At 39.1% G+C, this 12,535-nt stretch overlaps 1 protein-coding gene across 1 annotated transcript in view; it reads left to right on the forward strand.

Moving 5' to 3' along the window:
- Positions 1 to 12,535, forward strand: part of Ift57 (intraflagellar transport 57) — a 58,972-nt gene that overhangs the window by 21,007 nt on the left and 25,430 nt on the right. Inside the window, exon 6 of the mRNA XM_057763398.1 lies at positions 6,175 to 6,297. Within this exon, the coding sequence (XP_057619381.1) occupies positions 6,175 to 6,297 (123 nt within the window). The remainder of the gene's footprint in view (positions 1 to 6,174; positions 6,298 to 12,535) is intronic.

Below are 12,535 nucleotides of genomic sequence, written 5' to 3' on the forward strand. Positions count from 1 at the left end.
TATACTGTGACCTAGATTTTCAGTGCTCTCCTCTCTAAGCCCCTCGCCACTCTTCTCATTGTGATTTTTTTACAGGCTGTGTTCATTCCTATTTCAGCATTCTGGCTTAAGCTATTTCCACAATTGTAAACACCTGACTTTCTCTCTCCTCTGCTGTCTATGTCTTCCTAAGGATAAATTTAAATCTCACTATTGTCATAAAACATACTTCCTCCTTTCTCAGTTAAACCCTGAGTTTCTCAGTTAGAGCCTGTCCTATCTATATTCCATCTTATTTCTAAAGTTAGTTAAACTTATATTTGTAACTGCTTATATTTTACTCCTGCCCCCAACAGGCACCTTCATACACACACACACACACACACACACACACACACACACACACACGGGGCATGGGGGGGATACTAATGTAGTCACACACGTTTGAAAGCTCAGGAGGGAATTGCCTTACCTTGAATTAAAAGAAATTGTGTGTGTGTGTGTGTCAGGGGTGAGGGAGAGACAAGGTTATGTACATGATCAGTTGCCTAATTTGCAAATTGAAGCCTGACCAAAACTTTATTGTTGCCACAGTCTATGTACATGGATGTATAGGCAGAAAGATGCTTCAATTTTTATTATTTAAAAAGCGAATGTTTCTTGTAAATTAGAGCACAAAATAGTACTGTAGGTAAAATGTGAAAATCTCTCCACATTTCAGCACTAGACATAAACATTCTACCCTGTATTCTCTCATTGACCTCAGCTTATGTAAGATCCTGCTATTTCAGAATCTGCTGAAGGGTGTATATAATTGTTTGTGCTTTTTATGTAAGTTAGATTGATTATGACTGGCATAGAGGGTGGGTATGGCTGGCTTGGAAATAGAACAATAGACTAGTTTAGGATCCATGAAATAATCCAAATATGTGGCAAAATCAGTATATGAAATGATGTTATTATTGACAAAAGTTGAACTTTTTGGTTAAGTAGTGGTGGCATATCAAGCTGTTAATGTGAAGAAAAAGCTAGATTCTTCCCTCATTTATTATGTCCATGTAAACTCACGTGGATCAACAGGTGGAAAAAAGAACAAAAGCAATGAATAGAAACATGAATGACAGTGTTAAATGGGTACAGTTAGACATGGTAATACATGATATGAAAAACAAAACATAAAATAAAGAAATTTGGATGTATAAAATCACATATTTTATAATAAGGAGCAGTGGGGAGGGGTTGGCAGAAAATTAAAACACAAGTGGTAAGAGATGAAATTTGAGGTCACTATTGTGTCGTGTACAATGTACCATGGTGACTCTCAAGATGGTGTTGTTTCCTGCACAGAGTCTTGGGACTATTTCACTTCTTTTTTATTTTGTAAAAAGAGTCATATAGACCAGGCTGACCTGGAACTTGGTTGCCAGCCTGACTACTGAGATTGCAGTCGTGTGTACCGCACCTGGCTGGGACTATTTAATCTTGGCAGTTAACGCCATTTGAAGTTTATCTTGGTAGGTGTATGAATTGATCTCTTCAGATGAATTTAAGTCTCTCCATAAGATTGTTATGTGTTTATAAGTGTGCGTACATGTTACATATACATTTTTATTTGGAGAGCACACACATGTACATATGCAGTCTCTTTAGGTGTATATGCTGTCATGTCTTAACTGTCTTGTCTTATTAATATGACCTGGGAGAGACAGACTACTTTCTGGCACACGCTCTGAGCAGACTATTAACATTTCATGTTTGATCTCTGAACTGACTTTGATCTTGTCCCCACTATTTGATCCCAAGGTTACTTTATGGGATGGTTTGGACTATTATCTTCTTTTCTTCCTTTCACAGCGAGGATCACCTCCCGTTTCATCCATCCCCCTTTTACCCAAGACCAAATTCACTCCCATTAGCTGACCTCAAATGCTTCCTAAGAAGCTGTAAACCCCTTGCAGGCAGGAATTAAAGCCTTTTATCTTCCCAAACCGAGTACAGTACCTGGATTCTGGCCTCAGATCTTCTAAGAATTTAACAGATGAATTATTGGTGAAGCTAATTATGGAAGGAAAACTGCTGGATATCCTTGTCTCCCGAGTGTCTAGTTGTCCCTTCCACAAAGGTAACTGAAAAATGCAGTTTCCTGAGAGCCAAGCATGACCTCAGTCAATACCGCTCCAGAGAAGGACCCAAGATTTTGATCATATCAAAGAAGCAGTCTTGTCTTTACTAATAGACACACATAAATTACCATGTGTTAAATGAAAAGTGGTTTTCTCCAAGTGTTCTAATAAACCGAGGCGCAGGATAGAATTTTACCTGACTTACTGTTAGTTAATGTGTGCGGTTCACAGATGTTAAGAGATGTTGAATGGGGAATAAGGTTATGAAGTAAACAAGCAAATGTGGAAGCAGAAGCTGAGTAAGTTCGTGCTACTCTCCAAGCCTGAGCTGCTCTCGTTCTCGAGCTACCTTCTCTTCTCAGCAACTGGGCAGGTTCTCGGTATATTAAATATGACCAAAGTGAGGAAAAAGGCTGAGTTCCTATATTAAATTATCTTTAGACATTGGCCGTGGGAGTTAGCAAATTAGTGCAGAAGAAAACTAAATAAGCCAGGAATAGTGAACACACTTTTTAAAAGGACCAATTTTTTTTTAAGAGTGAGGTTGGATATTTATTTACTGGGTTCTGAAGGGGGAAGGGAGAAGGGGAGAAGAGCAGAGAGGCAAAGAGAGAGAGAGAGAAAAAGAGAGAGAGAAAGGAGAGAGAGAGAGAGAGAGAGAGAGAGAGAGAAGACAGAAGCTGCCTCTTCAAGAGGGAGACAGAAAAGGAAGAGCTAAAAGGGCCAATGTTAAAGTTCATGCTTTAACATGTACTAGGGTATCCAAAAGCAGCATTTAGTCTTCATCCTACAAATAAGAGCACTGTATGAGAATAAAATTGAGTATATTCACAGACGGTATATTCACAGATGGAGATGATATGTCCCCAACTAAAGAAAGTTCAGCCAGTGGTCCTTTCTTCCCAGCTTTGGCAATTCTAGAAGTCACCCCTTGAAAGGCAGACAAGGAGAAGTGGCAGGAATGAGGGGATGATGTTGGATAGCACGAGCTCAGGCTTTAATCTACGCCATGTGGCTTCACTTAATCTAAATAATAGCTCCATAATTCAATTTTTTTATATCAGTGACCACAGCATCTACAGTCTATTAAGAACTAGGCTAACTTGCTACTGAGAGGATGTGTTTTCTTTGGTTCGGTCTGGCTTTGTGGGACTGCAGTGTGGGGCCCTTAACCCTGGCAGGAGCTGCCTGTGTAGCCCACCCACTCAAGCTTCACATAGTTAAGGATTATATATTACGTTACTCAGTGCACACAGCCTCACTTCCACCCACCCTGCTACTCTAGCCTGTTTGGTGCAAGTGAACTAGTCAGAATTTGAACTTGTGTGAGCCAGGGCAAGTAGCTAGATGTGCTAGTGAGTGTGCACGTGCTGCTCTCCCCAGAGCATGCCTGTTGTGAGTGCCAGTGCAAATCAAATGAGAGAGAACCTTTCCCTGCCATGACCACACTCCCCTATGGGAACTACACATGTGTCTGCCTTGTGAACACTACAGCCCTCTCAACTTCCCAGCTATGGCGCTCAGTGTTCCTGTGCCACCCTGTGTTTAGATTATAGACCATACAGTAGTCGTTTAAGTGCTCAAAATGAGGGTTCCAGTGTTTAAATGGGCACTGTGGTACCTGAGGTCCAATCTTGAGTTATTTTCACTTTGATGTCCAGGTTTTACTGTGACAAATACTTAAAGTTTTTTTAAAAAGTACTTTATTGTTTAAAAAACAAGCACTTTGAGGCCTTCTAAGTAGAATAGACCTGAATAAATGCAGAATATACATAATAAAGTATGTATGCACACATTAGTTTTCCATCCTCAGATAGTAGGGATAGGAGTGTGAAGCAGTATGTGCTCTCTTGAGTCTATCAGGACTTGCTAATAGGAAGGGGATGTATAGCCGTTTCAGCAGTGCTGCAGTCCCGTGAGTGACATCAGTTACTAGAGACCTCAGGCTTCCACAGAAATGCAAACCACTGTAGTTAGACATTAAAGAGATGTCTTTCAACGGCCTAAATTCACATTAAGAGTGTAACTTCACTGTGTTATTTACATCGTTTCTAAAGTTTTATGTTTGTATGGTGTTTATTGTTGAATTTTATATTACAGAGCATTTCAAATGTAACAAAATTAGAATTAGATAATGGCCCCTTATGCACCATTGCCTTTTTTAAAGTTGTTAATATTTTTTCAGTGATGTTTTACCTATGCTTACTTTTTTTTGTCCCAAAATATTTTCAGGTGAATTTCAAACATCATTCAACTCATCTCTAAAACCTTGGCATATATTCTGACTAGGAAGGTTTGTTTTTAATATTACCATCACACCAAGTTGTACCCCTAGAATTAATCATTTTCTAACATCCAGCAATTTCTGATACCTTGACTGTCTTAACCCTATCACTTAGTGGTGAGAGGGGTGGGGCTCAATCAGTAAAATACTTTTTATGCAGACATGAAAAAAACAAGGTGCTGCAGTTCACATCTAACCCCAGCACCAAGGAGCAGAGGCACACATGATGTCAGAGGCTGCTCGTTCATTTCTGACCACTCTGACTTGAAGTAATCACACAGAAACTATATTATTTGAATCACTGCTTGACCAATCACTTAAGTGTGTTATTAGTTCTTGTATTTTAAATCAACCATTTTTATTATTTTATATTTTACCACGAGGCTTATGGCCTACTGGCAAGGTTCCTGCTGGTGGCTCACGTCTTTCTCCTCTGGCAGCTACATGGCATCTCACTTACTCCCTCTCTCTCTCTCTCTCTCTCTCTCTCTCTCTCTCTCTCTCTCTCTCTCTCTCTCTCCACAAACACACACACATAAACACACACACACAAGTGTGTGTGTTTAATGTAATGATCAGGCATGGTGGCAAGCCCCTAGAACCCTAGCTCTGGAGGGTAGAAACATAGTTTCTGACAGTTCCCTGGCCAGCTAGCCTAAAAAAAAAAATATCAGGTGCTCCAGGTTCAATGAAAGTCATGTCTCACAAAAAAAAAAAAAAAAAAAAAAAAAAAAGAAGGAAGGAAGGAAGGAAGGAAAGGAAAGAAGAGAAAGAAGAAAGCAATGGCATAAGATACCTCATTTTAAGCCCTGACCTTTACTTATGCACTTAAGTAGCAGGCATACACTCACCACACACACACACACACACACACACACTCACTACACACATACATACAATCACTTGGGTGCAAAAACCATATTTTTAAATTAAAATATTTTGCATATTATTTTAATTAGAATTCATATAAGGTTCATGTACTTAATTTTTATGCTTCTTGTATCTTTTATCATATATAACTATTTAATTTTTCTTTAGAATCACTTATCGAGGAGTTTAAAGAAGAAAATCTGCCTTCAAAATTAATGCTTTGGGCTTTGTTTTTAAATCATTAATGTGTAAATTCTCTACATTCTTAGATCCTGATATCTAATGCTAAAATATGAAAGGCTGAGAAATCAGAGGGGTGGAGGTTCTTTCTGTCACTCAATGGCCGTGAGTCACCTTTGTTATTCATGGTCAGAAGCCAAAGGCCCCTACCCTTTGGAGTTCAAGCATGTCTACATCATGTCGCATTTTACAGTGCCCTGTACTTCAACTTAGCCAAAACATTAGTCTAGTTATGAATATATAGTTTGTAAATAATAAACACTTTGGGTCTGAAATTGTATCTCTTTTTTCTTTCCTATTTTGGCTTTGTGTTTCTGTATCACAAATTCAGCTAACATTTCCTTACCAAACCTGAGTATTTGTATTTCTCTACTGATAGCAGTTAGAATTCCTAAATGGAGTGTCCATTTGGTAAAATCATCATGGAGTTCCATCCAATATTTCCAAAGCATTATCCATTATGAAATGTTAGATATTAACCTCATTTTAAAATACTTATTTTGCTATTCTACCAAATTTTCTTGCAACCTGGGTAGGACGACAGAAAAGAATTTCTGCTGCACTGTAATTTTAACACTACTATCCTCGATTTAAATTGTGCAGTGCTGCTTAAATGCCTCAAGATTTTTCCAGTTCTTTTTATAAACTCCAAATCTTGTGATATCTTTCTTTTCTTAGGACACAAACGAGTCTGCCAAACAAGAAGATATTTTGGAATCTACGACAGATGCTGCGGAATGGAGTCTAGAAGTGGAGCGTGTACTACCGCAGCTGAAAGTCACGATCAGGACCGACAATAAGGTACCAGAGAGAGCACAGTTGCTCCAAGAAACCACCTCATGCTTTTAGGTTGAGAACACCCACAATTTTAAGAATGGGAGAAGAGGGGCGTTGGGTTAGTATCCGACAGGCCAGCCTGTGATTTTCCTGCCTCAGCAGCTCCAATGTTGAAATTATAGGCATGTGCCTTCTTGCCTAGTCTGCTCTTGTCTTAACAAGAGTTTAACAAATTATTGAATGAAGACTGTAATACAGTCAAAGGAGCAAGAAAAGTCTGTGGAAGGATTTGGAACATATGCTATTTCACTTGGATTGAAGGACTTTTGTCAATAACTTTAATGTAATTTGTTGAAAATTGTACTCTCTTGAGGTGAACTGGAATTCTGTGGCGATACCAGTTGATCAGAGTAAAAGATGTTTTAGAACTTGCTGCCTAGCTCAGTTTCGTGTAACGTGGATGTTGTCTTTGATAATCTGTACTGCACTTTGTGAGACTGGAAGTTAAAGCCGGGGCAAAGTCTGCCTGTATTCCTAGCACTTAGCTGGTTAAGGCAAGGGGATCATGAATTCCAGGTCAGTATTAAGAAGAGAAGAAATATATAGTAAGACATGGATTGGATAATTGAGCAAGGAAGCTGATTCTGAATCAAGGTACTACTTTGTTTTTGTTTTTTTTATTTATGGCATTGTAAGTAATTATTTTAAAGTGAGCAATTCTCATGAACATTACTAATAATCTCTGCATAAAGGGCTAAAGAGGCAGCGGGGCTGGATAATGGGACCTGAAGACGGATTTTCATCCATGCGGCTAAACATAAACTCAGAATTCATGAACAAAGTTCTATGAAAGGTCTTTACTGAAAACCATGGTTTTATGTCTGTAGAGTGTCAAAATAGACACTCTACAAAGACTGATGTCTTGAGAATCTTAGAAGAATATTCATCCTTTACAAATCTCACAAACTTTAAGAAGTAGCCTAGGTTACTATAACATCTGACAGCAGGGTGAGGCTACAAGAGTTATTCAGCAATGTAATGTACACAAGTCTACCATGATTAGTGGAAGAATCCTGCAGCCTGGTCATTCTGCTGACCCAGTCATTGTGGACAACAGTAGGTGTGCAGCCATACTGGAGGTGAATGCTTTGTTCTCATCACATGTGCAAATTATGTACTAATAAGAATTTTTTTCTCTGATTAGATCTCTGCTAGAAACCAAGCTTTTCAAAAAGAAGTAATGTGTTTCCTTTTTTTTACAAAAACATGCCATTTCTAGGTTTTTTTTTTATTTTGTGAAAACAAACTTTCTTTATGAAATTAAAAGTCACTATTGTTGTGATTCTAGATATAATAACATGTTAAAATAATTGTGTAGCTGGGAATAGTTTAATCCCAGAAGAAAGCAAATTTAACTTGTTTGCTTTCATTCTAAGTATACTCTTAGAGACAGACTTGTCATCTAGAACCTAATGGGTTTGTGTTTGTGTTTTAACTGTAGTCATTGCCTTCCACACACTAGAATCAACCAAGAAAGACATTCTTGTTCAGATTCTACAGTAGACCAACTCACAATCCTGGATTTGTCAAGAATCAGTGCCCTTCTGACTTGGGAAATAATTTAACTAATTTAAAGTTGGACACTGACTCCCACTGCATGCCACCAGCTTAGTCTCATGGAAACTGACTGAGGCAAATTATTTATACAGTCATGTATGTGAGCAGCATCCCCAAGAGCAGATGTTTTGATTTCTCAGAAATTTTTTAGGATATGAGGATATTACTTTGAATTTTGATTTTTATGATTAAAATATACTAATCAAATCCATACTTGATTGCTTTGCCAGAATTCTTTTTTTTTTCATTTTTCCATTCAAAAATTTACACTTCCTCCCCTCCTCCCATTCCACGCCCCCCTCCCTCCCCCACTCACCCTCCTCCCTCCCCTTCCCTCCTTAAGAGAGGGCAGGGAAGCCTGCCCTGTGGGAAGTCCAAGGCCCTCTCCCCTCCATCCAGATCTGGGAAGTTGTGCATCCAAATAGACTAGGATCCCCAAAAGCCAGTACATGCAGTAGAAACAGGTCCCTGTGCCATTATCGATGGCATCTCAGTTCACCCCCATTGTCAGCTACATTCAGAGAGTCCAGTTTGATCACATGCTTGTTCAGTCCTGGTCCAGCTGGATTTAGTGAGCTGCCATTAAATCAGGCACACTGTCTTAGTGGGTGGACCCACCCCTCGCGGTCCTGAATTGCTTGGTCATCTTCTCCCTCCTTCTGCTCTTCAAATGGACCTTGGGAACTCAGTTCATTGCTCTGATGAAGGTCTCTGTCTCTGTCTCCATCTGTCACCAGATGAAGATTCTATGGTGATATTCAAGATAATCATCAGTGTGATAGTGGGGCAAGGCCAGTTCAGGCACCCTCTCCTCTGCTGCCCAAGGACCTAGCTGGGGACATCCCTCTAGAGCCAAGTCTCTTGCCAACCCTAAAATGGCTCCCTTAATGTAGATATCTTCTTCCCTGCTCCTATATCTGCCCTTCCTCCATCTCCACCCTCCCACTCCCCCAAACACTCCCTAGTCTTTCCCTTATCTCTTCTTTCTCCCCCTCTCCCCTTCTCCAACCCCACCCCTATCCCCAACCCCATGCTCCCAACTTTTGCCCGGCATTCTTGTTTGCTTCCAATTTCTAGGAGTATCTATATATGTTTTTCTTTGGGTTCACCTTGTTATTTGGCTTCTCTAGGCTTGTGAACTATAGGTTTAATGTCCTTTCTTTATGGCTAGAGTCCACTAATGAGTGAGTACATACCATATTCATCTTTTTGGGTTTGGGTTAACTCACTCAGGATAGTGTTTTCTATTTCCATCCATTTGCATGCAAAATTCAAGATGGCATTGTTTTTTACCGCTGAATAGTACTCTGATGTGTAGATGTGCCACACTTTATCCATTCTTCCATAGAGGGGCATCTAGGTTGTTTCCAGGTTCTGGCTATTACAAATAATGCTGCTATGAACATAGTTGAACAAATGCTTTTGTAGTATGATTGGGCATCTCTTGGGTATATTCCCAAGAGTGGTATTGCTGGATCCTGAGGTAGGTTGATTCCCAACTTCCTGAGAAACCGCCACACTGATTTCCAAAGTGGTTGCACAAGTTTGCATTCCCACCAACAATGGATGAGTGTACCCCTTACTCCACATCCTCTCCAGTGTAGGCTATCATTAGTGTTTTTGATTTTAGCCATTCTGACAGGTGTAAGATGGTATCTCAAAGTTGTTTTGATTTGCATTCCCTGATCGCTAAGGAGGTTGAATATGACCTTAAGTGTCTTTTGACCATTTGAACTTCTTCTGTTGAGAATTCTCTGTTCAGTTCAGTACCCCATTTTTTTTAAATTGGGTTAATTAGAATTTTAATGTCTAGTTTCTTGAGTTCTTTATACATTTTGGAGATCAGACCTTTGTCTGATGCGGGGTTGGTGAAGATCTTCTCCCATTCAGTAGGATGCCTTTTTGTCTTAACGACAGTGTCCTTTGCTTTACAGAAGCTTCTTAGTTTCAGGAGGTCCCATTTATTCATTGTTACTCTTATTGTCTGTGCTACTGGAGTTATATGTAGGACGTGGTCTCCTGTGCCCATGTGTTGCAGTCTACTTCCCGCTTTCTCTTCTATCAGTTCAGTGTGGTCAGATTTATATTGAGATCTTTAATCTATTTGGACTTGAGTTTTGTGCATGGTGATAGATATGGATCTATTTTCATTCTTCTACAGGTTTACATCCAGTTATGCCAGCACCATTTATTAAAGGTGCTTTCTTTCTTCCATTGTATAATTTTAGCTCCTTTGTCGAAAATCAGGTGTTCATTGGTTTGTCGGTTAATATCTGGGTCTTCGATTTGATTCCATTGGTCGACGTCTCTGTTTTTATGCCAATACCAAGCTGTTTTCATTACTGTAGCTCTGTAATAGAGTTAGAAGTCAGGGATGGTAATGCCTCCAGACGTTCCTTTATTGTATAGGATTCTTTTGGTTATCCTGGGTTTTTTGTTTTTCCATATAAAGTTGATTATTGTTCTCTCAAGGTCTGTGAAGAATTTTGTTGGAATTTTGATGGGCATTGCATTGAATTTATAGATTGCCTTTGGTAGAATTGCCATTTTTACTATGTTGATCCTACCCATCCAAGAGCATAGGAGATCCTTCCATTTTCTGGTGTCCTCTCCAATTTCTTTCTTCAAAGTCTTAAAGTTCTTGTCAAATAGATCTTCGCTTACTTGGTTAGTGTTACCCCAAGATACTTCATGCTATTTTGGCTATCGTGAAAGGTAAAGTTTCTCTGAATTCCCTCTCTGCTTCTCTATCATTTGTGTATGGGAGGGCTACTGATTTTTTTGAGTTGATCTTGTATCCTGCCACATCACTGAAGTATTTATCAGCTGTAGGAGTTCTTTGGTAGAGTTTTTGCGGTCACTGATGTACACTATCATATTATCTGCAAATAACAAAAGTTTGACTTCTTCCTTTCCCATTCTAATCCCCTTGATATCCTTATGTTGTCTTACTGCTACTGCCAGAACTTCAAGCAGTATGTTGAAAAGATATGGTGAGAGTGGACAGCCTTGTCTTATTCCTGATTTTAGTGGAATGGCTTTGAGTTTTTCTCCATTTAATTTGATGTTAGCTGGTGGCTTGCTGAATATTGCTTTTATTATATTTAGATATGATCCTTGTATCCCTAACCTCTCTAAGATTGTTATCATAAAGGGGTATTGAATTTTATCAAATGCTTTTCAGCATCTAATGAAATGATCATATGGTTTTTTTCTTTCAGTTTATTTATATGATGAATTACGTTGATAGATTTTTGTATGTTGAACCAGCCCTGCATCTCTGGGATGAAGCCTACTTGATCATAATGAATAATTTTTTGGATGTGTTCTTGAATTCGGTATACCAGTATTTTATTGAGAATTTTTGCATTGATGTTCATGAGTGAGACTGGTCTGTAATTCTCTTTCTTGGTTGAGTCTTTGTGTGGTTTTGGTATCAGGGTAACTGTAGCTTCATAAAAAGAGTTTGGCAATGACTCTTCTATTTCTATTATGTGAAACACATTAAGGAGTATAGGTTTCAGCTCTTCTTGGAAGTTCTGGTAAAATTCTGCATTAAAACCATCTGGTCCTGGGCTTTTTTTGATTGGGAGGTTTATTATGACAGCTTCTATTTCTTCACAACTTATAGGTCTATTTAAATTGTTCACCTAGTCTTGGTTCAATTTTGGTATATGGTATTTATCTAAAAACAAGTCCAGTTCTTTTACATTTTCCAACTTTGTGACATATAGGCTTTTGTAGTAAGACCTAATGATTTTCTGAATTTCCTCAGTGTCTGTTGTTATGTCCCCCTTTTCATTTCTGATCTTGTTGATTTGCATGTTCTCTCTCTGCCTTTGAATTAGTTTGGATAGAAGTTTGTCAATCTTGTTGATTTTTTCAAAGAACCAGCTCTTTGTTTCATTGATTCTTTGGATTGTTTTCTGTGTTTCTATTTTGTTGATTACAGCCCTCAGTTTGATTGTATCCAGTCTTTTACTTCTTCTGGGTGAGTATGCTTCTTTTTTTTTTCTAGAGCTTTCAGCTGTGCTGTTAAGTCTTTATGTGTGCTTTCTCCATTTTTTAATGTGGGCACTTAGTGCTATGAACTTTCCTCTTAGCACTGCTTTCATAGTGTCCCATAGATTTGGGTATGTTGTGTCTTTGTTTACATTGAATTCAAGGAAGACTTTAATTTCTTTCATAATGTTACATTTAAAGTCTATTTCTTCTATTTCTTCTGGATTAGGGTGTTCAAGTCTTCCTGTAGTATGTTCGTTGGATTCTGGTATTATCATGTTGCTTTTCAGATTGCTGGAAGAATTCTTGCATTGGTACCTGCCCATCTCTTCCTTCAAATGCTGTTAGGAGAGTCTTGTGGCTTGGTCCGATCTTTGCTGTGGCTAACTGTATACTTGGGGGTTTTTCTTGGTCTGCCCACTCTTAGGTCCGCTCAGCACTGGAGTTGGCTCTCAGATTCTCTCCATCCTGAAGTAGGCTGTGGTGGTGGATCTAAGGACCCCACAGATGGAAAGAAGTGCTTGGGGGGCAAGCTGGGACGGGATAATTAGAGAAAGGCAGTAGCTGGAGAAAAGCCCCACTGAATGGCCAGAAATTTTAGGGGATTGGAGGCTGCCTGTGCTCCATTCCCAGGGTGTCCAGC

The sequence above is a fragment of the Chionomys nivalis genome, chromosome 3 (genome assembly GCF_950005125.1).
Source record: "Chionomys nivalis chromosome 3, mChiNiv1.1, whole genome shotgun sequence".
NCBI classification, from domain to species: domain Eukaryota; kingdom Metazoa; phylum Chordata; class Mammalia; order Rodentia; family Cricetidae; genus Chionomys; species Chionomys nivalis.